This window comes from Rattus norvegicus, chromosome 8 (genome assembly GCF_036323735.1).
Source record: "Rattus norvegicus strain BN/NHsdMcwi chromosome 8, GRCr8, whole genome shotgun sequence".
Lineage (NCBI taxonomy): Eukaryota > Metazoa > Chordata > Mammalia > Rodentia > Muridae > Rattus > Rattus norvegicus.
In genome coordinates this window covers 31,872,745-31,894,733 of record NC_086026.1, presented here as the reverse complement: position 1 = coordinate 31,894,733, position 21,989 = coordinate 31,872,745, and the positions used below count along the sequence as shown (strand labels likewise).

The following is a 21,989-nucleotide window of genomic DNA, read 5'->3' as shown; positions in this document are numbered from 1 at the left end:
GAACACTATCATCCACCTTCACACCCACTTGATACATTTTGGGAGAATTAGGGGAACTGGGGCAGACTGAAGTTTGAGAGACAGCCATGTTCCATATGCTTGGCTCTCCACTGCCAGCTCACTTACTCTTGGGGCAGGAACTGCTCCCAAGCCCTGGCTCAGCCTGAGCTCCTTACAGGACACGTGGCAGTGTTTTGCAGTCAGCTAACACCCAGGGAAATTAGCCTAAGTTTGACTCAGCACCAGGGTGAAGATTTATTATTAACTTTGCCGAGCCGGCTCGTGGGACGAAGCACTTCCAACGCTTTCGAGGGTGTGGTGGAGGCGGGGTGCACTACTGCCAGCCACGCCAGCGGTGGCGCTTTAGGAGGGACTGGCTGGCTCGCTGGCCTCTCGGCTGCACAGCAGGCCTCGCAGGCGGGGCTGACCCCGCCAGGCGAAAGGGAGTAGCCGCGGGTGACGCACTTCCGCCTCGCGCCTTCCGGCTTACCCGGGACCCGACCCTCCTCACAACAACAATCTCGGGCGCTCGCGCGGCGCCGCGGGCCTGTCCCCGCCCTCCTCCTGCCTGCCACCTGCCGCCCGGCCGCGCCTGCGGGGACTGCCTAGCCGCAGTCAGGAGGGCCGGCCGCCGTAGCCCACAGTCACCGCGCCGCCCCGCGAGACCAGGAGGGCGAGCGCCGCGGAGCAGGAAGGGAGCGGCCCGCGGAGGCGCGGCGCTGGGCCGGCCTTCCTCCCCTCAGGCTCGCTCCGCTCTGAGCCGCAGGCTTGCTTTCCTCAGGCTCGCTCTCGGCCGCGGCCTTCTTTTCCTTTAGGCTCGCTCCTCGGTCGCGGCCTTGCTTGTCTCAGGCTTGCTCTCCGGCCGCCGTCATTTTCTTCAAGCTCGCTCTGCGGCTGTTGCCACCCCCTTCCAGGCTCGCTCCCCGCCACCGCCTTCCTCCTCCCAGGCTCGCTCTCCGGCCGCCGCCCCTCAGCCGCCCAGGCTGCGCGGGTGCTCGCGTGGGGCCTTGTTGCGTTTCAGCTCGGGGGTCGCCGCAGGGGCGGGGCGCTGAGCGGTCCGCCGCGGCCTCCCCTTCGCGTCCTCCCCAGGTCGTCTGCCCGCCTTCCTCCGCAGTCCGGAGCCTGGCGGAGCCCAGACCTGGCGGGGACAGCTGCGCACCCGGCCCGGCACCCAGAGCCTGCCGCCACCACCGCCACCGTCCATCGTTGGTACCGGCAATGGCCTTCGTATCGCCCGATGTGCTTGTGACTGATTTGGACCTGGAATTTTGAGAACTCACTTCTGTCCCCATCCCAGCCGTGCCCGCCCACTGGGCTTAGCAGCCGCGCCGCTAGACTGTCCGACTTTGGGAGCACCATGGACCAAAGTGGGATGGAGATTCCTGTTACTCTCATCATTAAAGCACCGAATCAGAAATACAGTGACCAGACTATTAGCTGCTTCTTGAACTGGACCGTGGGGAAACTAAAAACGCATCTATCTAACGTGTACCCTAGCAAACCAGTAAGTGTAAAGCTGGGTGCAGCTGCTCTGACCTGCTGCCTGTGAACCTGGTACCTCCCTTCTCCCAGCTTGCCCCTTCCTGGGCAAATAGGTCTTCATTCGAAATACTTTTGGTTCTGAGGTTGCAGGTGTCTCCTGAGTGATCCATCATTATCTTCCTAATGAGGTTCAGTTAATTAGTGAGTATACAGAAATACCAAGAGACAAGAATTTGCAGTTACAGCAAAGGGACCGTCTTCCATGGAATTTAAAGTCATCAAATGTCAATGTCAGATGCTATTTTTGTTTTTCAGATAAAGAATCACTGTCCATATTAGAACTTCTGTTGCTTTCTAGGCTCAGAAATTGGTTCGTGGTGAAGAGAATTTTTTTCCCCCCTCTTGGAATAAGTATGTGACTTAGTGAAAATTATACTTTAACCATCGCTTCATTGCACTGGTCTAAGTTGCAGATTCACTTTGTCTCCCACCTCCCATTTCTCCTGAAGAGGATACAGACATTGAGACAAGTTCAGTCCTTCCACATACCTCAGTCATTTGATGCCTATTTTGTTTTCTGTGGTATCATCTGTTTGTCCCAAATCAGTGTGGCTTTGTTTCTAGTTCTTAACTCTATCTTGGTATTGGAAAGATAAACAGAATGGAGCCATTTGTCTCTTAATTCAGATTTGAAGGGAGGTAGTAAGTCTTGGAATAGTTTGGAGAATTATGTCATATAGAGGATATTAAAGTGAGACTTTCATATTCTGTATCGTATAACTTTTTCATTCTTGACTATCTAGTATTCAACTACTAAATCTTATTTTAAAGTAATAAAAAGGCTTGCAATTTAGGGTGGGAAATATTTTGGCATATTTGTCACTAGCTGGTTGATGGTGCACCAACTGCTTTTTAGTCCTGCTCTGTGCTCTGCAGTATGGAAGATGCTTGATCATAACTTGTTAAGATGTTTATGAACCTTGTCTGTTGTAGTATTGTTTAAGATTTAGACTTCCAGAATAACCACCGGATTGGTTTATTGCAAAAGCTGTTTTTTTTTTTTTTTAAAACTCATTTGGCATTAGCTCAGTTTGTGACACAAATAGTTTTTTGTGTGTGGGGAACACGAAGTTACTCAAGTAGTTGGAACAAAGTATTTACAAAGTTAGAGCTTTTGCTTATTCAAAGCCTACGTTTCAAAGTTAAGACTTACACAATGAGGATAACAATTCACAAAGAAATTAAGACTTATGAGAGTTTTCTATTATATGTTTTTGATTTCCCACATTTTAAAAACAGAAAATACCTTGAGGGAATAGTTGTACTTGAAAGGCATACATTTCCACAGTACAGTTTATAACACAGCCCAAAAATTTAAAAGTACATTCTTAAGTCTATATACACTTTTATGTAGACCATAAAATATTTTAAAATACATTTTAAGACTGTGTACACCTGTATGGTATGTACTTGGTTGAGATCTATGTGTTATACTATTGCACAGTTAGACTCTTGGTCTTTGGTGTGTGGATCAAGAATTTGCATTAAGCCTAATGTGTAGTCTTAGCACTTGAGCTAGAAGCTAAGGATCAGTGTTTCAGAGTCATTTGAAGCTAACATGATAACATGATCCTGTCCTCTAAACCAAAACAAATTTAATATTATTCTAAAACTTTTCTCTTCAAAGCAAAAACACTGTAAGATAGAAATTGTGAAGCCCTTTTGTCTTATATGCCCTGGGATGAGCCTTCTTGAGGTTGGAGGGTTTCACTTGCACAGGTAGTCACTAGTCACTAGTGGGGTTCTTGTGGAAACACCTTGGACACTCCTGCCTGAGGAGATCACTTGCTAGACTGTCTTTTCTGACTTGTCTGCCTCATAGACAAACTGGAAATTCTTTTGGAGGCTGCACCACATACTATCATTAATGACTTAACCTTTTAACATTTCTCCAGCAAGTTTTCTGAGTGGATTGTAATCCTGTCAAGTTCATTTCTAGGTTGAAAACTTTGTGTAATTATTAGACTTGAGATTTACCACTTGAGATTACGTTGCAATATCACAGTTGTTGTGTAACTGTAGTAGTGGTATCCTGTAGCTATAGAAGACATCAGCTCTAGAATTGGGAGTCATACACATTGTCTTTGTAAGGTTATATAGTGGGTAGAGACACTCTTGCGGAGACGGCTCGGGAGGAGGAGGCATGGGATACAGAACAAAGGGTGGACTGGCAGGGGGATAAAATTCGGAGTGTTAAAAAAAGATTAAATAAAATTAAAATAATAGAATCCAAACATTTTTGTAGTTAAGATTATAACAGAAATTTAGATTCCTATGACTGCCCACAATGACTTACCCTGGCTCTTTAAATGTTTTAAGTATTGTATCCTGCATGTATATGCACATGTGTGCGTGTTTCACCTTCCTTCTGATTCAAAGTCTTACTATGTTATATCCCATGATCCAAATTCTTGGGCTCAAGTGATTCTCTCATTTCAGTTTCCCAAGTTATGGGACTATAGGTATACATTACTCTACTTTGTTGCTATTGCTTCTCCTCTTCCTCTTTCTCCTTCCTCCTCTTCCTCCTCCTCCTTTTCCCCTCTTCCTCCACCCCCACAACTTGACCATTCTTTTAGAGTTAATGTTGCATTAATGACCCTAAACTTTATAGTACTATAATAATCAGCAATACAGCTATAATTAAAAAGACTGGCTATTTAGTGGGCATGGAGGGGAAGATAATTTTTAGTTAAGAATTTAGACATTTGTCTTATATATTTGAAAAGTGTTTATAAATCATTAAAAACGTCCTATGTGGAATTGAGCTTTTGGAACTCAGTTAACTTCCAAAGATACTGATAATTGGTTTAGGAATTGGGAACCAGTTCATGGTCATAGTGTTTTAGATAATTACAAAGTATATTTTAATAGGACATTTGCTATTGTTGATGGGTTTAGTTTTTCAGTCCTAAAATTGGCCTGAAGTGTGAAATAATGATTCTTAAATTTCAGTAATTGCTACAGGGTGTTGAAAATACCTGTCAAAAGGTCACTGTTTCTTGAGTGTTGGATTCTAGTCTGAATTTGGACTTAGTTATCAGATACGTAAGTACCAAAATGGTTGAACTTTGCATGTTCAGTAGAATGTACAATCCAATAAAGATTAAAAATACATAGAGTTCACCAAAGCCCGGTTAGGCACATACTTAACTGTTCTTATTTGCAAATGGTAGCTAGACATGGAGTTGACCTACCCTAAATTTGATGTTGAAGGCAAACCTTTCCAGTGCTTGGTGTCAAAGTGCCTTGTGATTGTGTGTCTTGCCTCTGGGTAGGTACCTGTGTCTTTGCTGTTTGTGGTGGTGCATAACTATTCACTTTCAGTGATTAGGCCTGCTGTCTCCCTGATTGGCTCAGGAGGCTGTGCTGTCTTTTCACGCTGCTCTTTTACTTTAATGTTCTATTGAAATTAGAGAAGCAAGAATAGAACCAAGTGCACTGATTTCCTTCTGAGAATTTAACATTCTGCAATCCAGAAAGAAGGAAAATGTTCTTTTCTTCAGTGGAAATAGTGTTTTTGTAGCTCTTGAAACTTTTTTGTTTGCTATTTATAATTCCCTATTACCTTACTTAGGTCATTTTAAAAATTTAGTTGCTTGACCACCTCAGGACCTTTGATTTCGAGGTGCTAGAGACCACATACATGAATACTTTTTGCATCATAAGACAGTTGTCTTTTATCATTTTTATAAATTTAAGAGGGCTTCATGTCATCTAGTAGCATGGGTTAGGTTTTAAAAAACACTGTGAACAAATGGTACTATCAGATTTAATGTGATGATGATAAAAACAGGAGTTTTTAATGCTGCTGATTAAAATTTACTTCAGTATTTTGTAGTCTTATCATCTTGTCTTTTTCTTGGGAAAATAAAATGCGAAATTTTGTTTAATAATACATTAATGCTTTTGGGGGTTCTAGAGGTTTTAGTTGAAATTTCTCTTTATGTAATCCTGATTTGTCTAAAATGTTTTTATTTGCTCTGATTTTAAACTGCCATTTAAACCAGGTATTCTACTAAATACTTGATGTGTTCTGTAATGTTTATTTGTAGTAGACATCTTGTGATGTTAGCCCTTTTATGGGTGGAGAAACAGAGACTTGATTCTTTTGTCTAAGGGCATAGAACTCAAGTAGAATTTGGATTTGAACACAAGTTGGTTTGACTTGAAAGGCAAGGCCCTTAGCCTCCCCCCCCCCCACGCTCATACACACCCTAATCCACACCCCCACATACACACTTGCCTGCCCTACCCCCCACATAGGGCTATGTACAATGACATGAAGGCTGCCATGTGACTTGACTATCAACCATATACCTATAAACAGAAAAATAATGAAGTGAACTTTAAAAGATGTATGAGGCTGGAGAGATGGCTCAGCAGTTAAGAGTACTTGTTTCTCTTGCAGAGGATCTGATAGGGGCTAGAGGCTGTTTAGGTAACCTCTTGAAAGCCACTTAAACCGCTCATGACTGAGCTGTGTAGGAAATGAAATGTTATAGTTTCTATTTTTAAAAGTACTTGTATGCTACTTCCTAGAACTTACCAGTCAGTTGAGGATTGAACTTTCATTGAATTAGCATATTTAAAAAATTCACATAATTTAAAGTTTGAAATTATGTGGAATTTGCTTAGGCCAAAGTTGGGTATAATGGTATGATTTTTTTAGGTCAGACGTTTTTGTTTTTGTTTTTGTTTCTTTTCCTTTCTTTTTTTTTTTCTTATTTTGAGACAGGGTCTTTTTTTAAAATAAGTCATTTTATTCTGACTAATGTACAAATAGAAGGATCACATAGCTAGTTTAAGAAATTACACAAACAGTTGGCCAGTTACAAACTCTATATATCTCAGTAAACTACTATACAGATAAAATGACCATTCTTTTGCCTACATTCTATCATTCTTTATTACCTATAGCTTTCTTGGTCTCCTTTTAAAACTTTACACTATACCTACAGGGATACTTATTAACATATGTACATGTATACATTATATGCTAGGACCCACATTTGAGGGCAAATGTGTGGGTCTTGTTTCTGAGTTTGACATGATTTTTATAAGTCATATGTCAGAGACCAATTTAGTCCTCTATCTACCTGTCTATATACATACACACACATGCACATATATATACACACAAATGCATTCATACCTATATACACATATATAAACTTCAATCTTTCCATAATAGTGACTCTTTTGAAATATGAAAATATAGTTGGTTTGATAAATTCATGTGTGCCAGGCTGTTGTAAATATTTTAATTTTCTAGATTTTTATGCATGTATGTGTACCATATGTGCTCAAGAAGGTCAGAAAAGACCATTGGATGCACACCATTCCAGGGCACATACCCTGAGAGACCTCTGCCCAAATGATGTCCCACATCCAACTTCCCATTGTATTTCAGTAAAACCATCAATCTGACTAATTAGTAGGTTAGTCTATCAGAATCATCACAAGTTAATCACTTCCCAAAGCCCCATCAGCTGACAACCAATCTAGTGCATTGATCTTCAGAGACATTTCAAATTCAAGCCAGGATATTCATAAAAGCTGGGCAGAGAGTCACACATACCTGTAATCTTAGCTGTGGGGAGGCAGAGACAGGAGGATTCCTAGGTTTACTGAACAGTCAATGTAGCCAGGTTCAGTGTGAACTTCATAGGATGAAGTGTAGAATTCTGAGCTCAGGAGCTTCTGTCCTATATAATTGGTTCTGTGGTTTCAATCTATTTCTGTTCAAACCTCTTAAAAAGGAAAACTTTCTCCAGAGTAGTATTTTTTTTTTAAATATTCTGTCAGTTGGCTTGCCTCATGCTTCAGTTCATTGGTACTTAAATTGAAATAATTTTTAACAAAGAAAAGTTTTAAGTCACTTACTTAACTTAGGCATATGAAAAACTCATTTTTTTCTGTTTTCAAAATCAATTCAGTTTTCTTTTAAAACTTAGGATAATCTGAATGCATTTGAATATTCAGTTGAGAGCAACAATATTTTACCAAATTATAATTCACATAATGTAAAATTTGTCATTTAGATTATACAACTCAGTGGCCTTTTGTATTTTTCCAGGTATCACTATTGCCTACCTGCAGCACATTCTCATTACCTCCCAAATACAATCCTTACCCAATTAATAGTCACTTCCTCTTCTTTGTTTCCAACCTCTTGGCAACCACTAATCGTCTGGCCTATTTAGGGCATTTCATGTAAAGGGAACATAAATGTAAGACATTTTATTTATATCTGGTATCTTTCACTTACCATCACAGTGGCGTGTGTTATAACATGAATCAGCATGTCTTAGGGCTGAATATGTCATTGTATGTGTGTATGCTTGTTTTCATGCAGTAGTAGATTGACATTTGGGTTCTTTCTAATTTTGGCCATTATCAGCAATGAGGTTATGAACATTACATAAGTTTTTTGTTTTTTTCCATCTTTATTAACTTGGGTATTTCTTATTTATATTTCGATTGTTATTCCCTTTCCCGGCTTCCGGGCCAACATCCCCCTAACCCCTCCCACTCCCCTTCTGTATGGGTGTTCCCCTCCCCATCCTCCCCCGATTACCGCCCTCCCCACCATTACATAAGTTTTGATGTGGATATTTGACTTTAGTTGTTTGTGGTATATACCTAGGGATGTAATTGGATGTATGTGCTGTGTCTTAGGGTTACTTTTTCTCACTTCTAAGGAATTGCAAAAGTCTTCAACAGTAGTGACACCATTTTACACCATCAGTGATGTGTGAGTTCTAATCACCCTATACCTGTGTCTGCATTTGCTTTTGTTCCACATATTCTAGAAGGTTTCCTTGTGATTTTGTTACATTTTTGTGTTCTGCTTCTCTGAATAGTTTTCTTGCTGTGAACCACTGTTTAGATGGAAATGCTAAAGTACTAACACACAGTTGCTTGTATAATCTGCTAATATTAGTGTGTCATTTGTAGACATTAGCAAAGTGGGTTTCTTCTGGTGTTTCAAAGTAGGTAATGTGATCAATGGGATATTTCATTTTATTCCTTAATTACTTGTAAAATAATGATAAAAATGAAGTCCCCCCCCCAAAGATGTGCAAACTATTTTGAGCTTTCAGTATTTCATTTAACATTTCATTTAGTGTCTACTTTGCACAGTGCTAGACTGTAGGATCACAAGTGAACCATTTCATTCTTAACATTTGTATTTCTTTTATGGACACAAACATGTAAATAAACTTAGTGGTTGTGGTTTGTTTCAGGACAGGAAGAAAGAGGATGAGTGAAAAGAGAAACTACTGAGTTGGTAAGTCAGGATGGCCTGGCTAAGGCTGTTTTAAAGTCAGGATCTAAAATTAGGCTTCGAGTGTCCAAGCTGGCAGAGAACTTGGGAATTTGAGTGAATGCTAGCTTGGCTAGAGAGCGGATCAGGAAAAACTACTCGAGGAAGTTGGAGAGAAATAAGAAGTCAGGACTAGCCACAATTAGGGGATCAGAACTAATAGCCCTGTGAGATAGCTTTGGGTGAAGGCGTTTGTCCACCCGATTCCCACCCTTGTGAACTCACATAATAGTAATAATACATTCTTTTTATGAATTAGAATTAAATCCTATGTGTTTTAGAATGGATCAGGATTGATTGGTGTTTTTAAAAGATCACTGTAGCTCCTGACTTTAGAGTGGAAGCAAGAAAATGAGCTGAGAGGCTCTTGTGAAAGCATAGCCAAGAGAGAATGATTCGTATTAGGCACTGAACAGTAGACATAGGGAAAGGGTAGACTTGAGCAGATAGCCTTAAGGGATCTGATGCCAGTTACATATAGGAGGCAAGATCAAAGAGGGATTGGCTATGCCCAGGTATTTCACTTTAAGAACCAGTGGCATAGGGAAGGAGAAAGAGCCCCAGAGGAGGACCTGGCATTTGGCGTTCATTGTTGGTGTGTTACCCAGGAGTTGCCAGTTAAAACATAGAACCTGTCACATATGGGAGCAGTTGGATAAACGGGTCTCAGTCTGAGAGAAACAAAGCACCTGGATGGAAAGAGAAAATGGACTTTGGGTATTGGATAGACAATTGAGCAAAAGGCCATAGGGTCAAAGATCAGTGACACTACTGAAATGAGAACAGACCCTTTAATCTGTCTTGCAGTGGTATAAATGGGGGAGGCTATGATACCGTCTCGTAAGTATCAGAACCTTTTGTTGGATACTTCTGAGTCTTACCCTCAGTCTGTTAAAAGATTAGTTAGTCATTGTTCATTTTTCTGTTCAGTAGATAAGCTTTAAGAAGAGTTTTTGGGGAAAGGCATTCTCTCCGGGCTATTAACTTAGTCATTAGATAGCATTGTTTAAGTTAAATGGGATGTGCACTAGATCATTTATTTGTTTGTTTTTGACACAGGATTTCTTTCTATAGTCTTGGCTGTCCTGGAACTTGCTCTGTAGTCCAGGCTGGGTTCGAACTCAGAGATCTGCCTGGTTCTGCCTCCTGAGTGTTGGGATTAATGATGTGCATTGTTATGACTGCTTAGTTCTTAAATTTAATAATTATGCATACTTTCACATGAGAGACCCATAGATTGGGAGCTAGGAATTCTCAAAATACTTGATTTTGAAAATTTATCTTTGATATAAAAGTTATTATCAGTAGTCTGGATGATCACTTTAGTTATGAAATTTTATTACTTTGGTTATTTTTTAATTTAAAATTTTTTGAGTGTTTGTGGAGCTAGAGTTATAGGCAACTGTGAGACATCCAAGTAGGTTCTGGGAACAGAACTTTGGTCCTTTCCAAAAGCTGTATTCTGGTTAGGGTTTTTGTTTTTTGTTTTTGTTTTTTGTTTGTTTGTTTTGTTATTACCTTGATGCAAGCTAAGGTCACCTGGGTAGAAGAAACTTCAATTGAAAAGATGTCTCTATGAGAGACAGTTGCCCATAGGTAAGTCTGGACACTTTCTTGGTTAAAGACTAGTGTGGGAAGACCCAGCCAGCTGTGCGCAGTGCCACTTCTGAGCAGGTGCTTGTAGGTGGTGTGAAAACAAGTGAACGAGGCATGGAGGACAAGCCAAGTGAGCAGCATTCACTATAATCCCTGCTTCAATTCCCAACTCCCAGGTCCCTGCCCTGACTTTCTCAGTGACAGGTGTGCTTGTAAGATAAATTAAACCCTTGTCTCCTCGGGTTGTGTGGTCAGTGTTTTATCACAGCAGTAGTGAAGCAACTGATGCAAGCAACATGCACGTCTAATAGCTGAGACGCTTGCCCAGCTGACGAGACAGGGACGCCATTGAACCTGTAGACCTGTCAGGGGGCTCCAGGGTCTACCTGTCTGTCTGCTGAACATGGGGCTTGCAGGTGTTTGCTACCGTGCCTGGATTTTTGTGGGTGCTAGGAATCCAAACTCAGGTCCTCATTCGTGAAGGGCAGGCATTTTACTGACTGAACCGTCTCCCTAGTCCTAGGACTTGTGTTTTGAAATGAGTAATACTGCTGAATGTGTTGTAACTTATATTGCAAGGTTTTCAAGCATGTGCTTCTGAAGACTGAAGTGTCTGAAGCTATTGCCTCTGGGAAAATTTAATCTCAGTCTAAATTATAAAATTGATTTTTCAGTGTATTTAATATGTATTATTAACATTGTATAGATTAGTGGATTATACTGGATGTGTGTGTGCCAGTGATCCTTAATGCTGCATATTCTAACATTTTTATTTCTTTCTCAGAAGCAGTAGTTTCTGATTAATCCATTACTGTTACAGTTTTAATTAAAATGTAGAGGTACTCTATTCAGAATTGCAGTAGATAATGCACAAGTCACTTACTTAGAAGCAGTTGGTAAACCGTTTTCCACTAAAAACCCAAGGTTAAATGACTTACGCTTTGGACATGGATGTTTTGCCAACATCAAAATGTATTTCTCTTCATACAGAGGAGACTGAAGACCTGTGTTGTTATTAGAAATGTCATTTGAAACCGAGACTGGGAAGTTACTTTAGTATGGGTCAAGACTTTCTTGTTCAGTCAGTTGTAGGCCAAGTTTGTGTGTGGGTGTGTGTCAGTTGTATTCTTGAGTATCCTGAACGTTTTGCTTTAATGCTAGACACAACTCCCAACAATTTCACAGAATCCTGTAGGGTGTCATGAAACCACGTGATACAGAGACCAGAAATTAATATCTGTGGATCCCTGAATGTTGTGCTTTGTTCTAAGAGGTTGCTATATCTTCTGTTCTTAGACTTCAGCCTATGCAGTAAATACTATTATTATCCTCCTTTTGTAGATTAGAAATTCCAGGCACAGGGTGGTGACTGTAGGATCTTGTACACATTTCCTGACTTGTGTACACACACACACACACACACACACACACACACACACTCCCCCCCCCTCTCTTATATTCTGTGAGTCCAGCCCCTATACACAAGACCCCAGTTCCCAGTTTCTAGTAACAAATCAATGATGTTACTCTTGGTATTCTATGTTTTCTATTCTGCAATTTTTTCTTTCTATTGGACTCTTCTTTTGGCATACAAATATTTTTTTCTAAACACAAATACAAAAAAAAAAAAAAAGAAGAAGAAGAAGAAAGGAAGAAAGAAAAAGAGCCAAAAAACCACAAAAGAAAAAAAAATTGGGAACTAACTTTCTCAATAATCCATCTCTCTTGAAAATACAATGTATTTCTCTCCTGTGGGGCAAAGTGCATTTTTAGTTTTATATAATTACTGTTTCATTATATTGCTGTTCTTTCCTCTTGAGTCTGTTCCAGTTAGGTTTGGTTTGGAGTGTTTTGGGGTTTGTTTGTTTGTTTGTTTTAGTTATGAGACAGAGTGCATTAGTACACACATTTCAGACTGTTCAAGTATGAACAGACCCACTATGTAGGTAACAGTGTTGTTGTCGTTAATATTATTAGTTAAATTTTACAGTACAGTCCTTATTCCCCTCCTGGTCCACTCTCAGACTGTTCTGCATCCCATTCCTCTTCCCCCATCTTCAAGAGGATGTACCCATTCCCCACCCCCCAACCTACCAGACCTCTCCACTCCTTAGGGCCTCAAGTCTCTTGAGGGTTAGGTGCATCTTCTCTCACTGAGGCCATACCAGGAACCTCTGCTTTATATATGTTGGGGGGCTCATATTAGTTAGTGTATGTTGTTTTATTTCTGGGTCTTTGATTCTATTCCATTGGTCAGTGTGTCTGTCTCCGTACCAATACCACGCAGTTTTTATCACTATTACTCTATAGTATAGATTGAGGTCAGGGATATAGCTGTTATTCTACCAAGATTGTTTACATTATGTTACAATGTTCACTAGCATTCCTAGTGATCGTTTTGTAGGATGCTTTGCAAGGAATGCAGCGATAAATAGACTAATGTGGGAGGAGAAGGTCTCTGGTATATTAGAAGCCTGGGAGCATTTGAATAAATATAAATAAATTTATTGGCACTTAGGTACAGTAGAATGTTATAAACTTGTCAAGAGGAATTAGGAAGCTATTTGTGTATGCCTAAGGTGTTACCTACAGGATATACTGAGAAAGCATGACATCAGAAAACAAGCACCGTTGGTTTCCTGCCTTTTATGTAAGAAGGAAAAGAGAACTATGTATGTGTATTCATATAATGAGAAGGGATACACTGTTACAAGTGGACTTAAATTTTATTTACTTGAACAAGGGGCACTTATAAATGCTTATAGCACTTAGGAATATGCTGCCCCCTTACCAGCAACCATTAACTAACTGCTCATAGCTCCTCAGGAGGAGTGGGCCAATGAATCCCTCCCCAGGCCCAGCCTTGTTAAGTGGAATAAATTGTGGTTGACTAGCCATCTCACGTCCAGAAGATAGTCTTTCACACTTCTTTCCATTCTCTAGCGTTTGCATGCTGTGCATCCTTTCCTACAGTGTTTTCCTGAGTCATGTTGGAGGGAGGTGATAATAGATGTCTTGTTTCAGACTGAACTCTCATCAATCTTGTATTCTCAGCCTTTTGACAAGCTATGAGTCTAAGTTAACTGCTTGAAGCTCCAGCGATCATGCCACTATTGAACCGGTATATTTTGTCTGGCAAGTTGGAGTTATAGCTCTCAGATGCAAGTCACTGGGATTTATCTTAAGGATACGGAGGGGACTATCAGGAATCACAGACGTCATTCAGATCATATGTAAACAGCTTTGGTTATTATTTTGAGATTATAAATAGATAAAAACAATTTTCAGATAGCATATTAATGCCATTATCAAGTATATTTTTAAAGGTGAGGGAAGAGACAAATAAGTGAAAATGCGAAATAGAAAATATAAGTCTGAACTCAGGGCTTAAGGTTTTTTCCCCCTAAAAATAAAGAACTGATTTTGTAGCTTTGGTTCCTGAAGACAAGAGTAAGTACTCCAAATTCTCAGATTTCTGTCTTTCAGTACAGTTTCAATGAAAAAGAATTAGGTGCCTGATCAGTGGCAGTCCTAAGTTACCTCATCGGAAAAGGTAGAAGCTGAATGAACCTAAGGGCATTTTGTGTCTGACAGTAAGAAAACTGTTAGAGCAGCTACAGATTATGTCAAAGGGACTTTAAAGGGACTTTAAAGGGATCCATAATGGTCAAACATGGAGTGGTCTGAGGCTAACTGGGAAAAACAAGAGTTAGGATTCCAAAGCAAAAATTCTGTGAACGCACCAAGATACAAAAGGGGAAAAAATTAGCACCTCACTGGTCGCTCTGGAGGTTGCGTGGGGCACTTACTCTGAAAGCTGACAAAGGCAGTAGTTGTACATTGTGGTGTTTTCTTCATAGAGACCGAATAATAAAAGAGTTAATAAGATAAAGTTCTGGAACGTCATACTAAAACCAGAAGGAATTATGGAATTAGGAAACGGAGTTTGCTACTCCTAATGAAAGAATGGGTCTCAGCAACTATGTAGGTAACTAGTAAAGTAGATAGTAAATTTTTAAGGGACAGATCAGTCTGGCAACATCAGAACCACCGATCAAGCTCAGTGTCACTCAAAGTCACCATCCTAATCTACATGTGCCAAAATCAGTGATGTGCAGGGATGATGGCACTATTACAAAGTACTCTGTCAAAGACCTTAATCTGAATCCAATTAACCTTCTCACACTAACTACTGCTGTGGATTGCCAGGGGATACATGTGGCTCAAACAGGACAGAATGTAACTAAGATGAGATGACTTCTTTTAAAAGCACACAGGACAAATGAAAAGAAACTGGAAATGTTTGGGGGTTATAGGTCTGGGCCAGCATTTGTGACATGGTGGCACACATCCGTAATCCCAGTGCTTGCTTGGGAAGTGCAGAAAAGGGAACCAGAAGTTCAAGCTCATTTGTAGCAAAATATAGGGCACCTGAGGCTGAGTTCACAAGGTCATCTGTGGCTGTGTAGAAAGCTTGGGACCTACCTAGGCTACATGAGACCTTGTCTCAAAAACATAAAAATAGTAAAGCGATATAACCCAATCATATCAATTGTATGAGGCTCTTGTTTGAGTCAAACAATCTCTAAGGAATTTTAGAGTAGTGAGAAACATTGAGCTTCATGGTTGGATGTGGCAGTCTTACAGTTATTAACAAACAAAACACTAGTGATTGCACCAAACCAAGTGAAAAGAGAGATGTATTTGCTTTAATGTACTCTACTAGAGGTGAGGTTTTGTCTGGGTAGGGAGGAGTGGGATAGGATAAGAACTATAGACTGTCAGTTGATGATGAATACTTGAGAGGTTTTTTTAACATGATAGTGGTTCTTCTCATTCCATCTACTTCGTGCAGGAGAATTTGCACAAGGACTGTTCTTTAGGTCAAGTGATAGTATAACACACTAATGTCTCTAATGAAACGTTGAGGCTGGTGGGAAAATGATGATTTATAATGCTATAATATTTATAAAATGAACTTCTCTAGGGTTCATTTGATCAGTATTGACTCCTTGCTTAACTTATCTAGCATGAACTTATGCAATAATTTACCATTCACTGCCTGTAGGTTGCAGAATAAGAAACTCTTGCTTTCTCTTAGAATCAGAGCATTCAATTCAAAATACTTTGTAACTTCTAGTCACTACCTGTGAAAACTTCTCCGAAGACACTAGCTGCATGTCATCTAATTCAGCTTATTTATGAAGACGAACTGTCAGATCCTGTGTCTAAGTACCACTGGTCTGTCCCTCTGTCTTCCCTCTTCAGACGGGGTTACTTAAACAGTTACTATGAAGGACAAAGGTTTAGCTGAAGAGCTGCACAGGGTGAAATACGGGAGAAGGGAGCTTGGTGAATTTCTATACACCTTTACTTTTTTTTAAAAAAAGAAATTTTATTAGTCTTTAAATTTCAAGTTGCATATGTGTTTTGATAATATTTAGCCCCTATTTCTTTCCACATCCACTCCCCTCCTCTTTACCCACTCAACTTTGTATCTTTTTTTTTTTAAGCCCTTCAAGACCAAATTATGCTGCTCAAAATATTCTTGGATGGGCCGTAAACTCTCGTACCTACTTGCCCTTAGGGGATAAAGGATGCTGCTGGGTAGCTAGCTGGGCATGCTGCATTTGGTGAAGTATGTGTGGATGAAAGGCAGTGAAGAAGTTTTAGGTCCTCCATGATCTCCAGCCATGTTGCACATCTCAACTTGTTTCCCTGTTAGCCATCCAGAAACTCTTGGAACTCAATCCTTTTGGTCTTTCATGGAAATAAGTATAGTTGATTAAGTCACTGACCATCTGTTAACTCAAACTGGACCCTCTTTCTGGAGATCGAAACAGGAAGTGACAACTCTAATCCCAGGGATGGTTCCCCTGGAAACCAAGCTTTATCCCAAGACTATTTATTTCTCTCTAGATACTGGTTATCTCATTAGCAAACAAAATCTAGAGGAGTGGTTCTTACCCTGTGGGGTGTGCCCCCTTTTGAGAGCTGAACGACCCCTTTTCACTGGGTTTGCATATCAGATATCCTGCATATCAGATACTTACATTATGATTCATAACAGCGAAATTACAGTTATGAAGTAGCTATGAAAAATATTTTATGGTTAGGGGTCACTCTAACATGAGGGAGTGCATTAAAAGGTTGAAGCATTAAGAAGGTTGAGGATTACTGTTCTAGGGTAAGGATATTACAGAGAGGTTAAATGGCAGGAAATGAGATGAAGACCAAATATGTTTTTCTAATGTCATAGAACTCTATTGAGTTTTTATGTACTGGTTATAGGCTTCAAGATTTGGGATTAAAAAAAACTTTGTGTTTAATATAGGAATTTACATGTAACATGTTAGATATAGCACACTAAAATCATGTCTATCAGTTAAACTTCTTGAAAGGATAACTGCGTCTTCAGTATCTAGAGTGCCTGAACTATAGATCTCACTCAGCATGACAATATCTATTAAGACTTTTAGTTATATGACTTACCATAGCCATGCTGAAAATAAAGTTTGTTAAACATTATATTTATAGCTTGGATTGGATTTGGGATTTGACATTTGATATGGCTAATAAATTATTTTCATGGAATTCAAGGAATGGTTTGCAAATAGGCCTTATGGGGACTACCAAACACACTCATTTTAAATAGTGCTAACAATGTGAACTTTAGCAGATGTTTCATGAAGTACAATGTGTAACAGAGCCAAGCAGAACATTTCTATTATGCATTACTTGCAGAGGTGAATCTCCATGGACTTGGGTTGGCTTTTCTGTTGGGTTGGTTTTGCTGTTTTAAGTGTGTGTAGATATTTTGAGTGGCAGGAACAGTTAAAGGTAGAGGAGGTATGGAACTTGCCTTTAGATGCAAATGACTTTCAAATTAAGACCAATCAGCTTTTCCGTGTTATATTTGGAGGGAAGAAATTAAATCTGTGTATATTTCATATTTAAAAAGTACTGACAAAAACAGTTCAAAATAATTGGTGATCTTGAAAAGGCATCTTCTGTTAATTAGTGATAGAAGTCCTTTGCTTTTTCATTTATATGAGCTTGAAGGCTTTTAGTTAAGAGCACTACATTATAGCTGATAAAACAGATTTCTAGTTTACCTGTTTGTCAAGCTTTATGGTGGTGACCTACATTTTGTTTATGGATGTGCAGCCGTTTACTCAGTTCTTAACCGCCTTCAGCAGAACCTGGGCTAAAAAAAAAAATCTTAAAATATGTGTTTTCTGTTTATTTGTCCCCCAAGGAGAGCTTAGTTTTATCCAGATTTAGTCATGTTATCCCTAACCTTAAATTTACGTAATTAAAAGGCTGACTTCTTTTTTCTATCCCATTTCTAGTTGACAAAAGACCAGAGGTTGGTGTATTCTGGCAGACTACTTCCTGACCATCTGCAGCTGAAAGACATTCTCAGAAAAGTAAGCTCTCCTTCTACCTTAGAAGAGCGAGAAAAGCCGCCTCTCAGGGTTTGTCTAGCCAGTGTAGTTCATCAACCCCTGTGGGTAGCAGAACAAAGAAAAATAAGTAAAACAAGCAACAAAACAACAGGACACAGAGGTTGTTTGGCCAACAGTTCTGTATGCCCGTTGAGCTAAGTCTGACGTGGGGTGACATATTTGTATTCAGATGCATTTTGTCTTTTAGAAGAAAACATTGGTTTTTCAGGACTGCAGGAATAGTGTTTACAGCAGTGAAAAATTTAAATTTAAAGAACATCTCTTTAAACCCATTTTCAGTCGGGCCATGTAACGATTTAATAAAAATTGTTTGAGTTAGCAGTTTAATTTCAGGACAGGAAGTAGGAAGTTGCCTCGGTGCCATATCCGCTCCCAGTGTAAGTGCTGATGCTCAGGCAGCGCTGGGTATGGGTCAGAGCAGGTTTTGACAGTCAGCTTGGCTGCTGGTTAGTTGATGCCACCTTTTACTTCACTGTCCCTTGTACTCTTGACATGCTACCTTTTGTTTGTGACTACACAATATTGAATAGCTTTACATTTAGTGCTTGGGCTTTTTAACATAACTCTAGATGCAGGTATTCCCGACCTGTTCTCCTCTGTTTATACTCACCTGTGGGAACCTAATAAATATGTTTCAGTTGTGTGCCTCGCCTTTAACAGTTGACACTTCGCTCTGGCACAGGAAGTTTAAAATAGAGTGTCAATGTATTTCTTCTGCTTAAGTAATATTTCAGTGTGTTTACAGCACAAAGATCTCTCATCCACTTTCCCCCTATTCTATAGCCTCCCCCAGGTGTGACCACCAGCTTTAGTTATCTGTTGTGATCAGTGGACACTCTCACTCTAAATTATGCACACTCAGAGTTAATTACTCTGGGTGGTGTATGTCTCATGGATTTTGACAAATGTCTCATCTGTTTCCACCATTATGGTATCATGTAGACTAGTTCTAAACCATGCTCCCCTGTTTATTGTTTGCACTTGGTTTCTTTTGTGATCCTGGGATCATCCTCAGGACTTTGCACATGCTAGTATAGCTCTACCACTGAGCTAGCCTTAAAGTTGTTTTGTTTTCCTGCTGAAAACTGTTAATGCTGTCTGCTTTTTGAAATACAGGTGCATTTATTGTTCATTGTTTTCTGAATAATAGCTTAAAACCTACACATTAATACTCTCAGAATTTGATTGTTGTAGACCTTGTCAAGGGCCATGTTACATTTTAAATAGTTCTTTGAACTGTTTCTCTTAAAGTTGTTTTTGTTTGTTTATTTGTTTTGTTTTGTAAAATGTTGCCATTGGCTCTGCACACTGTTTAGTTATAAAATATTCTATAGATGTATCCCTGAAGGTGAATGTGGGCTGTGATTAACCATTATTAGTATGATCTTTTGGCACTGGGTTTATAGGGATACACAATAGATATATATTTTTTAGTATTTCCTGCTCAGAAGCAGAGAGATTCTATATATTAAGAAACACTACCTCATGCTGTCTGTCTGAAGCCTTTCTGTAAGCTGCATAGCCCTAAGAACTTCATCCTCTAGGCTCCTAAAGCAATTGTGGTTTATGCTTCTCAGTTTTATGCAGAAGACTTTGACATATGTCCGTCATTGTGTCCCAGTACGCTAGCTTGGTCTGTTAGCCGTGTCCTAAGTTTCTTTAAGGTTCCTGGAAGTTGATCAAGCCTCCCCACTCCTCACTCTGAGATCTTTCTTGACTCTGCCTACCCGTCCTGCTCATGTGCATGTAAGAGTCTTCTATCACTTGGGTCACTCTCTGCTGTTCTTAGTTGCTCTCCAGCTTATCAGCTTTGTCTTCTGTAAATGTGTATGTGGCCTCACTGAAGCCTGAAGACCAAGCCAGTCAGTAGTTAGAGTGCGTTCCCTCATCTGTACGTTTGTGGAAATAATTCAGAATATGTAGAATACAGTTCAAGGACATGCTCTATACCTGTGTGTAAATGTTATAGATGAAAATGGCGGCTTAATTTGGAAAGCAATAAAAAGCTGTACTTCACTTTGCTAAAATTAAGGCAAATGAGACCGAGTATATGTAAGTAATCAAAGTTCAGAAACCAGTCAAAGGTCTGTCCAAAGGTGTGTCGGGCCTCTATTTTGTTAGTGCAATACTACATGCTTTCCTAGTGAAATAACAATTTGTGTTGATAAAATTTTGTACTATTTGTTGCTTCAAGTCTGCTTTACATATGTCAAGTACTGTTAACATAGTAATTATTGGGTATTTAAACAACTCTTCAAGCATGGAGAGAAAATACTGAATTCAGAAGGCCTTGAAGTATTAAAATGGCAAACTTACCTGCAAACACTGATCAATTTATTGCTAACAAAATGGCTGGGCTAGAAAGGAAAGGAATTTAAGTCTTAAGTAGTTCAGCTTAGCTAGTGACTTTTGTACTGTACATTTTTCTTTAAATGTGATCTTCTTTAATTTTAGCAAGATGAGTATCATATGGTTCATCTAGTCTGTGCTTCTCGGAGTCCTCCCAGTTCTCCAAAATCCAGCACCGATGGAGAAAGTCACGGAGCACTGGCATCCAGCACCAATTCTGTGAGTTATTTTGAGGGGAGTTAAACTTTTCAGATTCTCTTTCTGCTCTGAAAACTAAATAGAGAGCTGGGGTATAGTTCCGCAGTATAGCACTTGCCCTACATAGGTGAGGCTGTGTGTTCAGTCCTTACCACAACGAAAACAAATATTCAAACAAAAAAACCTAACCTGAATAAAAAGACAGAACACTTGGTGTTGATAGGTTTGTTTGTTTCTTTCTGATCATCGTTTGGTTTTTTTGATAGAGTCTCATGTAACTTTGTTTGGTCTTGAATTCGTTGTGTAGCTGAGGCTGGCCTTGAACTGCTGATCTACCCGCTTCTACTTCCCAGTTCCTAGGATCAGAGGCCTGTGCCCCAGGAGGCAGTTAATTGTAACAAGCTTAGAAGGACTTACAAATAACACTGTATCTAACTTCAAGATGAGACTGCTATAATTAATGCGATTATGTTTTAAATATATAAAACACTGGAAAGCCAATTTTCTAACAGTTACTCATTGAGGAACTTTTCAAAGTTGTACTTACTGAACCATTCGATCATTGCCTGAGGGCTACAATCCTGATTGGCATCTTGTTGGCTTGTAAAAACAAAATTGTTTGTGGCATTCATAAAGTGATAGAAGTTTAGGGCTGGAGAGATGGCTCAGTGGTTAAGAGCACCGACTGCTCTTCCCGAGGTCCTGAGTTCAAATCCCGGCAACCACATGGTGGCTCACAACCATCTGTAATGAGATCCGATGCCCTCTTCTGGTGTGTCTGAAGACAGCTACAGTGTACTCATATATAATAAATAAATAAAATATTAAAGTGATAGAAGTTTAGAGTTGAAAACAGTCTGAAAATGTCGGGCAGTCCTGTTTTTCTAAGAGAGGGAGGCTATAGAGAGACCTTTAATGGCTTGTTAAGGTTATACTCTTGGTTAGTGTCAGATACTGCGGAAGTTTAGATCCCTGCTGTTCCTCATTCTACTAACACTGGTACAGACGTACGGTACAAGATATCTGGCTATAGTAACAGTTCACAGACTAGAATTGGTGGCACTATTTAACACTTGTTATGTGTTAGGCATTGGGAAAGGAGTTTTTTGTGCTGTAGTTTAATCTGCATAGTTTCATATGTATATTTTTATAGATTGTTATTCTGTTGTCTAACTGATAAATGCAATAATACTATTACAACCTTGGCTTTCTGACCGTTAAGGTTTTATTAAAATTAAAGTATGTTTTATTGGCTACGAGATTCAAATCAGTTTCTAAAATTCAGAGGAATTTTATAAATACATGTTTGGCAAGACATAATTACTTTGTTTGCTTGCTTGTTTGTAGAATTCAGATCATTCTGATTCAACCACTCCATCACCCAGTCAAGAGAGTTTGTCACTAGTTGCTGGTTCTTCAGAAGGATTGAGGCACCGTACTCTTCCACAAGCACAGACTGACCCAGCCCAGAGTCATCAGTTTCCATATGTAATCCAAGGGTAAGT

At 39.6% G+C, this 21,989-nt stretch overlaps 1 protein-coding gene across 3 annotated transcripts in view; it reads left to right on the top strand.

Annotated features, from left to right (window-relative positions):
* Positions 1 to 514: 514 nt before the first annotated feature.
* The window catches only part of Herpud2 (HERPUD family member 2), a 45,004-nt gene continuing 23,529 nt past the window's right edge, over positions 515 to 21,989 (top strand). Inside the window, exons 1-5 of one of the 3 annotated variants that reach the window (XM_039081017.2) lie at positions 1,403 to 1,504; positions 8,793 to 8,836; positions 17,821 to 17,898; positions 20,392 to 20,505; positions 21,832 to 21,983. In XM_039081017.2, the coding sequence (XP_038936945.1) occupies positions 20,407 to 20,505; positions 21,832 to 21,983 (251 nt within the window). In that variant the 5' untranslated portion in view covers positions 1,403 to 1,504; positions 8,793 to 8,836; positions 17,821 to 17,898; positions 20,392 to 20,406. Of the gene's footprint in view, positions 1,505 to 8,792; positions 8,837 to 17,820; positions 17,899 to 20,391; positions 20,506 to 21,831; positions 21,984 to 21,989 lie in introns of all 3 variants that reach the window. The other 2 variants (NM_001024988.2, XM_017595533.3) reach the window with 2 other exon arrangements.